Source organism: Neolamprologus brichardi, chromosome 13, assembly GCF_056152115.1.
Source record: "Neolamprologus brichardi isolate AB-2024 chromosome 13, ASM5615211v1, whole genome shotgun sequence".
NCBI lineage: Eukaryota > Metazoa > Chordata > Actinopteri > Cichliformes > Cichlidae > Neolamprologus > Neolamprologus brichardi.
The window spans coordinates 4,195,203-4,208,399 of record NC_142116.1 but is presented as its reverse complement, the minus strand read 5'-3'; the positions used below and the strand labels follow the sequence as shown (position 1 = coordinate 4,208,399).

The 13,197-nt window shown below is 41.5% G+C and overlaps 1 protein-coding gene across 1 annotated transcript in view; it reads right to left on the bottom strand.

Annotated features, from left to right (window-relative positions):
- The window catches only part of LOC102799087 (protein kinase C epsilon type-like), a 106,450-nt gene extending 96,215 nt beyond the window's left edge, over positions 1 to 10,235 (bottom strand). Inside the window, exon 1 of the mRNA XM_006783506.2 lies at positions 9,177 to 10,235. Within this exon, the coding sequence (XP_006783569.2) occupies positions 9,177 to 9,524 (348 nt within the window). The 5' untranslated portion in view covers positions 9,525 to 10,235. The remainder of the gene's footprint in view (positions 1 to 9,176) is intronic.
- Positions 10,236 to 13,197: the final 2,962 nt, after the last annotated feature.

Genomic DNA, 13,197 nt, shown 5'->3' with positions numbered 1-13,197 from the left:
TCCCCCTCCATCCCTCAGTCATTTAACCATTCAAAAGCAGACAGCTTCCTTCAACACCCTCTTTGTCTTGCTCTTGACTGCCTCTCTACCTCCCCTCAATCGCTGCCTGTTTGACAGAAACACCAAACCCTGAATGTCCTTCTCCACACTTCTCTCTTTAATGACAAGTTCCGACAAGGCAGCTGCCTACACACGATTCAGAGGAGAACAGAAATTCCTGACAGATTTAGGAATGCGATCTCCTTTTCATGTCAAACGAACATCAGTTCTTGCACCTTTTTTCTGTTCTCCAGCGTTTTTTTCCGGATCTTAGCCAAAGCCACATATCAAACTGATATTTGCTGGACTGAAGTAGCGTTAATTCATAAATCATGTTCACCACAGACCAACCAGTGACCGGCCCTGCTAAATCACATCCCACATGTGCTGGATATGCAAGGCAAAGCACAGTTATCTCATTAATTCTGAAATTATTGAGTTTATTTACAATTTGCCACATACTTTATTACGTCTTGGCAGTTTGGAAACTGGTCAGTACCCAAATGCTGTCACTTCAGCAAGTCAACTGTGAGCTACTGGAGCACTTTGCACAATCCATTACACAACAATTTTCATATCGTTGATTACTGCTCTTCATGCATGCTTGAATAATGAGCTCAAATTTCTGGGATGTGAACTCACTGTTATGGCAGAGTGTGTGTGTGCGCGCGCACTGTGTGACCTGCTCGGCAGGTATGACTTTCTCCTGAAGGTGATCATTCACAGAGCTTGTAAAGGCTTGCGGGAATACAGTGACACATTTGGATTTATGCCCAGTTTCTTTTTTGTTGTTGTATTAATATTGTTACTTGTCACAGCACGGGTAATAGGTTTCAGTTCACATGCTTTTGCCAAATGAAATATCTGCTGATTTTTTGATTTCCAGGCACAGTGGATACTGTATCACCATTAGACAAAGACAACACACCAGTGTCTCCAAAACCTCTTTCGTTTGCTGCAGAACTATTTTGCGTCATGGGATAAGATCTTGCCAAAGGATAAAACTGTCCAAAAACCTTAACTCTCTGACGTTCCTTTGCCATGAATAAAAAGGCTATTGTATGTGCTGCAAGTGGGGAACTGTGTGGGTTCTTTAATGGAGTTCATAAAATTCATAAAAGATTAAAGGAGAAAGCATTATCAGATATGAAGAGATAATAAAAGTGTGGGAAAGCAGAAGCCACAGACATAGACAGAGGATGACAGTAAAGCATTCAGGTGGGACATTGTGGGACAGTTCAATGTGTTCTCGTCCCAGGGTTTCAAATACATCCATTCTGTCACATACTGCTGGCATTACAGAAATACACGCAGGATTACCTTTGGTGTTGGTGCTGTGATGCACCGACTGTGGCAATACTGGTCTAATGTTTTAAAAAACAGTGGACCCTGGATTGAGTCCCAGTCTCAGTCTAATTTCCTTTCACTCATGTTTTTGTGTTTGTTGGTAAAGTTTAATAAGGTTTGTTTTAACATGCAGCATTCCACGATATTAACCCTACACACTGCAAAATGATGCTTATGGCCACTGACTGCATCTAAATCAGGGGTCTTGAACGCCAGGCCTCGAGGGCCGGTGTCCTGCAGGTTTTAGATCTCACCCTGGGTCAGCACATCCAAATCAAATGATTAGTTCATTACCAGGCCTCTGGAGAACTTCAAGACATGTTGAGGAGGTAATTTAGCCATTTAAATCAGATGTGTTGGATCAAGGACACATCTAAAACCTGCAGGACACTGGCCCTCAAAGCCTAGAGTTCGAGACAACTGATCTAAATGAAAAGCTGTGGTAAGTCTACTGGCTCTGAATGCACCTGAGTGACTTTTATGTGGCAAAGAAATCATTTTAACTCATTATGTTGATGAATTACTGGATAACACAATAACTGCTGAGTTTAGATAGAAAGCAGCCTGGGTTTTCTTTTGTTTTCCCTGTTCCTGTGGTTACTGGCTATTGACAAGTGACGAGGCACCATCTGATATGTGTATCAGTCTGATCCTGACCCAAAAACCTAGATGGTGACAAAAGATTTCCCTCAGCAACAATCAATGGAGCGGTCTATTCAGTTCTTTCAATTTATAAAGCGTGGATAGCCATGTTTAAGTTGAGCCGTTTGTCACCTTACACACAAAACAGACACTCACAGCCTCTTTATCATGCTGACGGATTCAGTTTCCTAATTTAACGCTGATATTCAATCATTATTCTCATCATTTCTTTTAAATTAAAGATGTGTTTGAGTCCTATGGCTTATTTTTCATTGTCCCAAAATGTTTCGATTAATTTCCATCCTCTATACAGCCACCACTGTTAGGCTTTTGCTCACTCTGAAATCACATGTTATATTTTCTTGTCTGGTGTTTAAGCAATCCGCACAACATTTTATTTCATCTCCTGTTTTCAAACCAACACTCCCTGAATCAGCAGCAAATTTCACAAAAATGTAAGATGAATTAGTCTTGTATTCATTAGTATAAAGAGGAAATAAACTTGGAGAGATACCATCAGTCTCCCACCCCCATGGGGCCCCGGTGTTGGTAATAATAGCAGATGACACTGCAGCACTTACTCTAACACACTTTGGTCATCTAAACATAAAATGATGAGAACCATGTAGCTCCAGAAACAAAGCACAGACTGCATTTGTATGACACTCGGGGGAAAAGTAAGAAGTTGTGTTTCATGATTGATGACGTATGATACAAAAACAATCTGCTGACTAACAGTAAGTACTCTGCCTGAGTTCCTGGAAGACATGTTTTGGTGTCACAGACAGGTGGCACGGCTCTCCTGAAAAATGCTGTGTATAATAAAACATCACTGTGAGGCAAACAATGTGCACACTGTGATTTGTGGTAATGTTCTTCTGACTTTCTAAGCAGTCTGAGTATCATTCTCCTAAAAAGATCTCATACTTCTTCAAGTCTGTCATATGCCAAAGAATAAAATAATACGTTTTTTTTTTTGTGGGAACTTACACAAATCTGTAACTGAGCCTGAGCCCAGAAATAACAAATAAATCACTCTTTGGTATAAGTGGGACTGTTTTAGTCTGGAGCAAAGTTAGTCTCCATCAACCTAACGATGAAATTTAGTTAAGGTTCCACTACTGATTTTACCGTCTAATATTATTATGGATGCATGTTATGCCATATTCTTGATATTTAAATAGATTTATTGTTTCCCTGCATGCATGATTGAAGAAATATTTGGAAAGAATAATACAACATGACACAAAAAGATGTACCATGTAATGCGATACGATACAATCCAATGGGATAAGATTGGATCAACAGACATGCAGGGTTGTTAGTTGGTACATGATACAGGACATGTTGGTTTACACAAGAGTTTTCTTTACAAGTTTCCTCTTTCTCACCACAATAAGAAACAACATATGGCCTCAGCTAATCAACTCACTGATTGGTGATTACTTCAGACCGGTATTGATTTCAGCCATAAGGGCAGCGCTAAGTGGTGGGAGTGAGCAAGAAATCCAGTCTAAGCAAATCATGTTTTGTTATTCTGGAATTATTTGATGTGAAGAATCGGTTTGAAGCTACTATAGTAAACATCAACTTTCTGAGCCTTTGCAATTCCTCTGCTTAAAGGATAAAAACACTCCACAACAGACTTTGTTGAGTAGCTTACGTTAGCATTACTCATGAGGAAATTACACAGTCTTAGTTCCCACACGCTGTTATCTAGTTCTTCTTTAAGCTGACATAACTCTTGATGTAGCTTAAGTTGAGACATGTTCGCCCGTGGGAGTGCCTTAAAACAAGTGCAAACACAAGGTGCAAGACTCAGAGGACCAAGATGAAAAATTCTTGTCATGCTGATGAATGAAAATGGATCAGGCTGACAGCCGTATAGCGCCTTTTGACTTAAAAAGCACCACCGCAGTTCAAGAAGATTACTATTTTCATGTGTAGTAATTTATATTTAGAGGTATACCTCTGCGATCTTTCTTGCCCTTTACTTGCATACATGGAGCTGGAGGCTGGGGAAAAAGCAGCAAGACTAGCACAAACCACAAGTGACCGTACTGGAACGAGAAGGCATAGCGCTAGGTTAGCAGCTAATGCTAGCAAACACTTTTAGTAAGTACCATTCATAAACTGTACAATGCACAGACACTATTAAAATATCACTCATCAAAAAACTGAAGCACAAACGTCTTGGATTAGCTGTGCCTCACATGTTGCCAGATAATTCATTATAAGGCTACAACAGCACCGACAGCACAAACGGTTCTAGCTTAGCAGCTAAAGTTATCAACAGTGGCCATACTGTTGGTTAACATGCGTTTTGATGCTGAAAAGTTGGGCATTTTCACATGAAAGGTCTGATTTGCCTTCAGGAGTCAGCCTTGAGTGGCTACAAGAGGAAACACACTTTTTTGGCTTCATTTTTGAGCTCTGGAGGTTGCCACTTGCAGGCTAGAGTAGCGTCAATAGCGTGCCATAAATGAGATTTGTCAATACGATGCTTTACTTTTTGCTTGATGTAACAACTTAAGAAGGTTTAACAAAGACCTGAACTCGATAAAGTACTCTAACTAGCAGAAAGTTTCAACAGGCACATTGTGTAATACTACTACTTAATTTAACTGAATTTTATCTAATTTGAGTTACTAGTGAGTAGTGAGGAGAGCAGTCATAACAGCATCCCTGTTTGATTCTTTCCTACATTAAGGGCAATTAAATGTTTTTAATATAGCGCCAGATGACAACAACAGTCATTTCCAGCTGCTTTATATTTTAGGCAAGAGAACTCCAACAATTTTAAGTTTTAACAGAAAGAGACCTTCAGCAGAACAAGGCTGTGTGATGAGCAGCCATCTGCCACGACCGGCTGTGGGATTAGAGGAAAGCGAAGACAGAAACAGAGGAGCGCAGAGAGACTGAACAACAAACAAGCGAGCAGAAATAAATGTAATGATATGAAATAGTGTAAATGCACAGGACGTCCACCAGCAGCACATGTGATACAGCTCAGAAATATTTAAACCCATCAGAAGATTCACTGAGACTCTCCTATTCCGAGTCCTTCTGTCAAGAACTTAAACTGAACACATGAGACTTCACACTCCCCCACAGAACAACCGTCTCTGTCCTACAGAGCAACATTCTGTAAAGGTTTCCATCCACTGCTTTCTCTCATCCTGTCCTTCTCCCAGCTCTCTCTCACTGTGTCTAATGGACCTGATGGCCTCATCAATAATACAATCAACCAACTATTTGCTTCACCGGCTTCAGACAACAATGGACGGCTCCCCAATGCTTCTGTGAATGTGTGCATGAGTGTCATGCATTTGGCCTAACTGCATCCACTCTTTGTAGCTCTGCCGTGGGTCACTGGTTCATCTAACAAGAGCACAACAAAGGCAACAGGATCTATATTGTGTGTGTAGCGAACCCTGTTGTGCATCTGCTAAACTTAGCTGCAGGACAGCAGAGTTTGGGTTGCAGAGATCCTGCAGTGTACAACAAAAGCGTGATCTTCTTTGCACAGTTTCTAAAGATGCGATCTGTGGTCTTTCCAGTAGATGTATCAATATACTGTGTATCTGTATGTGAGAGTTGGATGAAACACCAACAGTGACCATGTTTGGAGTCGCTTCTGCTCACAAGTCCCTGCATCCCAGCATTATGTCTTTAACCACCTTTCAGCTGCTCTCAGTGTTATGTGGCTAGCTGCTGAAGACAGTCAAGTTAGCTAGAGGAGCATGTAACAGAAGCAGAGCCAGACATTTCCCTTGGTTTGGTTCTCTGCACAGAAAACATGACTTCATATGAATCAGCATATTGTTCCATGTCTGCTGGATGTGTAAATAAGCAACTGTTCGCTAACACAGCATAACAATTTAACAACACACACTGTCACTTTCCCACTTGTTCGTTTTAGAGGAACAAATAAACTTTAAGAGTCAAGGAAACTGATGTACCAGCTCATGGTAAGAACATGAGCTTCTACAATATAAATGCTGTTATAAATATAAATATTTGTTTGTACTTTTGAATGTTTGAATGAGCTAGCGTCATGCTAAACTCTTATGCCCCATGTCATCTGCTCTGTTCAGTTGACTTGCAGGTTGAGATCTGCACAATCCAACTTTGTTTACCTAGTTCACAGCAACAGTCATTTCAAGATCTCAAAGATACGCACAAGGTGTCCCATCGCTGCATTAGGAAATAGTGAAAAGGGTTTCATATTCCCAACTCGTCCTATACAGAGGCTTGCAAAGGACCATCTGGAATCACATTATAAGTCATTTAATGTACATCATCAATGGTGAGAAGGTGAGTTTAAAATTTTAACCCGAGCACTGCTCTTCTTCTTTTACCATGTCTTTCTTCAACACGCTAAAATGCAAACCACAGTCTCTGCAGCAAAAACCTCCGAGGCTAAAAAAGAAAGTTTCTTTTAATGGCCACTTGAAGCTAGCTACAGAAGTCCTCACATGTTAAAATGTCCTAAATTAAAGCAGAACGAAATATTTTACATTCTGTTATGATAAATATTTATGGGTTTCTTTGGGTGATGAGAATTTTGTATAATTCATCCATCTGGATACTGGTGCAGCCTAGACCTAGGAACATGGCTGCTTTGATTGACAGGTGTGCCCACACAAGGCTCTGTAGCCAGCAGCCGTCTGCTGAGCCTAACCTCCACTAACTGAGTCACTGAAACTGACTTACTGGTACTGATGCCTTTGGAGGGAAATTATCTTAAAAATAATACTACACAAAATAAAAAACTGTGTTTAGGTTTTTGTGAGTCAAACTTTTGTACTTTATTTTTAGGTTACTTAGCATTAATTACCCTGTCTGTACGTTGCACTTGTACAGTTTATAGATGCAGCTCGCAGACCTGGGCTAATAATTTAGCGCTCCACCAGCTCATCATTTCCGGATCCAAAAAAGCAGCATGCGGGTTGAGGAAACACTAACACTGAGAGTTCAAAATGTAGAGTCTGAAATCTATCTTTGACCATCTTTTATATACAGTCTATAGCCTTAATCTACTGCCACCTCTCCATTTTCCAAACGCAGCCTTTGTAGCTTTTTAAGACATCAGTTCTCTCTCTTCATCCACTAATGCACCATACAATAGGACACCGTGATGCATCTGGTGATGCCAGCTCCATGTAGCAGTATTTAACACACTGGGATGGGGATCTTTCCCATAACTTTTCCATCTGAAAATGCCAGTTGGAAAAGTTACTTTTTTTCTTGGCATCCACACTTTACAGCTATCATTTGCTCTAGGTAAATAAATAAATAAATAAATAAATTTTTATTTATATAGCACCTTTCAAGACAGAATCACAAAGTGCTGCACATAAGATTACAAGTCATAAAAAGATTTAAAAAGAGAAAATAAAACAGGCAAAAAATTTACCAAAAGCAGTTTTAAAAAGGTGAGTTTTGAGTTGTTTTTTAAAAACAGCTACTGAGTCCACAGTTCTTAATGCTTGGGGGAGAGAGTTCCACAGTCTCGGGGCCACAGTGGCAAAAGCTCTGTCACCCTTAGTCCTCCTCTTAGTATTTTTATAGCAAGTAAGCCCTGATCAGATGACCTCAAAGACCTGCTAGGGACATCGGGCTGTAGCAGATCAAAGATGTAGGCTGGTGCCAGTCCGTGCACAGCTCTGTAGGTCAAGACCAGGATCTTAAAATCGACTCTAAATTTAACAGGAAGCCAGTGTAACTGAGATAATAACGGTGTCACATGTGAGTACTTGGAGGATTTTGTCAAAAGCCTCGCTGCAGCGTTTTGCACAACCTGCAGACGATCCAGAGAACCTTTGCTTAGACACATAAACAGCGAATTACAATAATCCAAGCGTGACGAAATAAATGCATGTATAGCAATCTCCAGTTCAGAGCGAGATAAAACCGGGCTTAGCCTAGCCACATTTCTTAAATGATAAAAACAAGACCGAACCAGAGATTTCACAATGTTTACTTGTGTTTACTTTCAATTGTGAACATGTCTAAAAGGGCAGGGCTTGAACTTGAAATCGAGATGACGAGCAAATGATCTTCACTTAATCTATTAGTTGACTCCTACTCGTTCGGAATATGAATCATTTATCAAGTTAAAAGCAATTAATCATTTATCAAGATAACACACTAAATACTGAGCGGTCAAAGCTTCTCAGGCGTCAGGATGTCAAACCCTAAAACGATGCACGTTTATGGTGGGTCGTTTTGGTTAACTGCACTTTTCTTTTGAAAAATGCACTCACTAGTTATTCATCTCTGCCTCTCTTCCACACTGCATCTTTTATTTTACTTATTTATTTATCTATTTATTTGTCCTGTCTCAAAGGGGTGTTGGGGTTTTCTCTCATTTATTGTGGAGCAGCCACATAAAAAACATTTTTCACATACAGCTCACGTTGATATCATGTTCCAGACAAAGGACTGATAAAAATCAAATTTCTGTTAGTGTAAAGAAGTTTAACTAAAAATGTAATCAATTAAGTATCTTAATATAAGACAAAAAGTGCAATTTTAACAGTATGTCTCAGTTTTTCTACATGATAAAAAAAAATGCTGCTGTAGTAAATGAAAGGAATCTGTGAGTGTGACTCTTTGGGATTCAATTTGGTGTATCGTAAATGGCCCGAGGGGAAGTCTTTAACAGTAGGAAAAGCTGTAAAACTTGTTAAAAGTTCAAAATGTATCCCCTCCTTCACATTTTCCAAAGTCATCCAGAACTGCTTTGTTTGACACCCCTGTTGTTGGGTCTTTAGATTATAAGTACAGCGCCTGGAGGTGACTGCTGTTGTGATTTGGCACTATATAAATAAAATTAAATTAAAAACAACATTAGCTAAGCCTTTTGTATTATTAAGTGTTGGTCCTGTCTTATTATATCGAGTCTGTAGATTATGTAATATGATGGAACACACAGCTTGTATTTTTAGGTGTAAATCCCTGCAACTATATGACTACTTATAGTCTGCTTCCTGCCAGACTCCCGGGAGAATTGTGATTGGAAAAAGAGCGATTAACTGATTCATTGGAAAACTTTCCCACTGAGGTCCGTTTGCCTACGACAGAGAAGGTGTGAGCACCTTGTTCCACTATCACTCCCACTGTGTGTGCTTCAGGTGTCTTACCCAGTCCTCAAAGTGCTTGCTGCTGTTCTGCAGGATGTCCTCGAATTGGATGATGCAGTTGGCCACGAAGTCGTCGTAGCCAATGGGCGCGTCGTGGAAGACTGATAGCTCTATCTTGCGGCCGTCGTGGACCTCCGTGATGAACTCGTCATTCCACGTGGGGCTGTTGGTTTTCTGCTTGGTGGAGGTCTGGCCCACGCGAGAGTCGTCCACGTTGAGGGCGATGTACGTGTCCAGGAGGAAGGTCTGAGTCTTGGGACCGACGGCGTGACGCAGGGACCAAGCTGTGGGTTTGAGGTCCAGAGCCTCGCGGATCCTGATCTTCAGCTGCCCGTTGAAGACCACCATGGCGATGAAACGTGCTTCCAGTAAAACCACAGGACACCTTTCTCCTCAAACACCCCCCAAATCAACCGTGCTTTAGCGCTTTGACGGCTCCGTTCAACCGGTGGTCCTCCGGGCAGAGCGTGTTCCTTCCACTCCGATATGAAGGAGAGAGTGCAGTCACCAAGCACACCGGGACTGCTGTCGTGTCTCGAAACGTCTGCACTTGTCGATTATGCTACAAAAATTTCCCCCCAGAAACTGAACTTCAGTGGCGGAAAAAGCGACCGTTAGCCCGGGAAGCCTTCAGAAGTGCACGGAAGAAACATGAATAGCTACGGCGCACATACGAGCAGAGGCCCCAGATGTGAGTCGCTCTGTCATGGTGTTTACCTTCGAGGTATTAAAAAGCTCTGTTAGCTGCAGCGGGGCTCCCTGGAAGCACTGGCCTGCGTTGCATTGCACCGTGCGGAGGGTGGGAGGCTCCAAATACCTGCTGCCAGCCGCCGCGGCGCACTGGAGATGTTCGAGCTGCGAACCAGACAGCGGCCGGTAACGACCGCAGCAGGGGCGGAGAGAAGGGGGGCGGTGGGTGGATGTGTCAAAACGGGCTCCTGCTGCTTGGTGCACGGCCTGGTGTCAGTCCAGTGCAGCTGTTTGAGCTCAACTTCCCGTGGACACAGCCTCCCGACACCGCTGTGTGTCTCCGTCTCTCTCGCGCGCTCTCTCTCTCTCTCTCTGGTGCAGGAAATGCGAAAAACACGTCAGATTTAGCGGAGCCTGATGTGACAGACGGGGGAGTGCGACGCAACCAAGACTGGGGCGGTGTTTAGGAGCAGCGGGGCTGGGGGGGGAAGGTTGGATGAATATGAAAGCAGAGAAATAAAAGCCCGAACAATTCACCAAGGTGCCCTTGAGCAAGGCTAGGGCTGTATAAAGAAGCCAGTGCAGGTTTACACAGTAATAGGCTGCGTGTAAAGCTGTTTTATTAATGCAGAAAAAACAGGTGTGTGTGCAGAAAAACAACAAGAGTGTTTAATACTGAAATGTGGACGCCAAGCAGCATGTCTCCACTCATTTTGCTGCATGTCCAGGTGCAGAATTATGAACATTCATTCACTTAATAAAGGCCATTTGCCAAGGCCATAAAAAGATGGGACCTTAGGGGGATGAATGTGAGGCATGTGTGGAATTTAAAAGAGGTGACTGAAAGCCATGTTACTTATCAGCAGCATGATGTGTGCAGCACTGAAGAAAAATATAACCTAAAACATCTGCAGCCTCAAGTGGCTTTCACAGCATTAAGCAACATTTCAGTTTTCAGTTTTGGTTTACCAAGGATGCAATGCACAGATTGTGAGTAATTGCCTACTTTGCACCTGCAAGACTGCATTGCAAGATATGAATGTTTGCCAGGGCTCTAGCAGGACTCTAATTAGTTTTGCAAAATCGTGTCACAAGTCTTCATAGTTTCCATAGTCTTTAAAACTGTACCATTGTTGTTTGAATTCCTTCCAGGGTAAAAATGAAGCGGCGTGTTTGCAAGGAGCCAGACGCAGCATGTGACACAGAGGAATGAGATTTTCTACCTTCTCATATATACAGACAAATGCTTTATATGTTTGACACAGAACCTGCAGTCTGTTTCTCCCGAGGCACAGATGACAAATGTGATTTATGTGTAAGCTTAGTTTTATTTGGAATAATTGTAGAAGAAGAGTCGGGCGTCTGCTTCATTTAACAGCAGAAACTACAAGGTGACCACATGCACGGGGATCTGTCTTAGTGCAGGAGCACACATACCTGACAGGCTGAGTGCAACACCAAGAGGGATTCATATTTTGCACGAGGGGAGGATGCATTTATGTGCAGATAGCACTGGAGCAGCTGAAAACACTGACAAAACTCAGTTTTTAATAGAGAGTGAACATGTTCTGTTATCTATTAGCAAATACGTAGGACAAATATGTCGGCTTTCACTGGCTTTGTTTAATGTGTTAGACAAAAAAAAAACAGTTTAACAGAGTTGACCTGTTTTCAAACAGCTGGTCTCTTTCTTTAAGTTCACTTTTGTTGAATACTTATGCAACAACAGTTACAAAAACAGAGAACCTTTTTTTTGCGACGTGTCTTCATCTCTTTATCTGAAATATGAGGAAGTTTGAGAAGACTCCAAAATATCTTTACAATCTGCAGAACACAAGTCTGTTAGAGGCTAGTTTACTCGCCTCATTTAGGCCATGTTATGCAAAAGTGAACATTAATATAGAGTGGTGGGTGCAGATTAACGGAAAAAAGGTGGATATTGAGAAACACTCAGATGAGCAGGGTGAAAGTGATCTGTTGTGCTTAAACCTTGAACATCACTGACCCCTGTTGTCGATTGTTTGTCATTTCAAGTTTCGGGCACCTCCCACCAGCTGCAAAAATGATAAACTGCACTGCTTCTGAGAGAGGACAGAGAAAGTAAATTACTCTACACCGTCTGTCCCAGTTTAATTCTCTTACAGCCTCTTACCATGGCCATTTCTGTGTCAGAAATACAAGAACTAGTGTATTTCTATCATGATTTCTTTCAATGTCCTAAAAAATTACAAGGTGACTGAGAAATAAGACTTTTTCATATACTCATCATATACTGACCTAATGATTTCAAGTCAAGTCAAGTCAAGTTTATTTATAAAGCACATTTAAAAACAACCAAGGCTGACCAAAGTGCTGTACAATAAAATACAAATATAAAATACAATAAAACACAAGTACATAAAACACCTCACTGATAAAACAATAAGTTAATACAGTAAGTTAAACCTTGCTAAAAGCCAATAAGAAGAGGTGAGTTTTAAGAGCAGTTTTAAAAGTTCCTAGGCTTGTGGAGAATCTGATGTGAGGAGGTCAACTGTTCCACAGTCTGGGTGCAGCCACAGCAAAAGCCCTCTCTCCCCTAGTCTTTAATCTGTACCTGGGAACATCTAAAAGCATCAGGTCTGCTGACCTCAAAGATCTCCTGGGGCGGTAAATGCTAAGAAGCTCTGCCAGGTAAGGAGGTGCAGTACCGTTAAGAACCTTAAAAACCAGCAGTAAAATTTTAAAATCAATCCTAAAAGCAACTGGGAGCCAGTGGAGAGAGCAGAGGACCGGAGTGATGTGGTCTCTCTTTTTGGAACCGGTCAGCATGCGAGCAGCAGCGTTCTGCACCAGTTGGAGGCGACGCAGACAGGAACGATCTAAACCAGCATAAAGGGAGTTACAGTAGTCCAGCCGTGATGTAATAAAAGCATGGACCACCCTTTCTAGATCGTTCCTGCACAGGTAGGACTTGACTTTAGCTAAAATCCGTAGATGATAAAAAGATCCCTTGACTACGGAGCTGATTTGTTTATCAAATTTAAAAGCACTGTCAAAAGTAACACCGAGGCTCTTAATGGAGGAAGTACATTTGGAAGTTAGGGGTCCCATAAAATCAAAGGAAAGGTTGGGGTCTTTAGGAAGCCCAAACACAATGACTTCAGTTTTACTAAAGTCAAGTTACTATTTCAAGAAACACACAGAGGTGGAACCATACTTGCATACAGGCAGGGAAACATTTTTAAGCCATCTTAGGTTTTTAATCCTCTGGTTTGTACATTTTATTAAATGTTACACTTTGTTACAGTAAATGTAGAATATTAGCAAATAGTTTAAGATAAAATAAGGC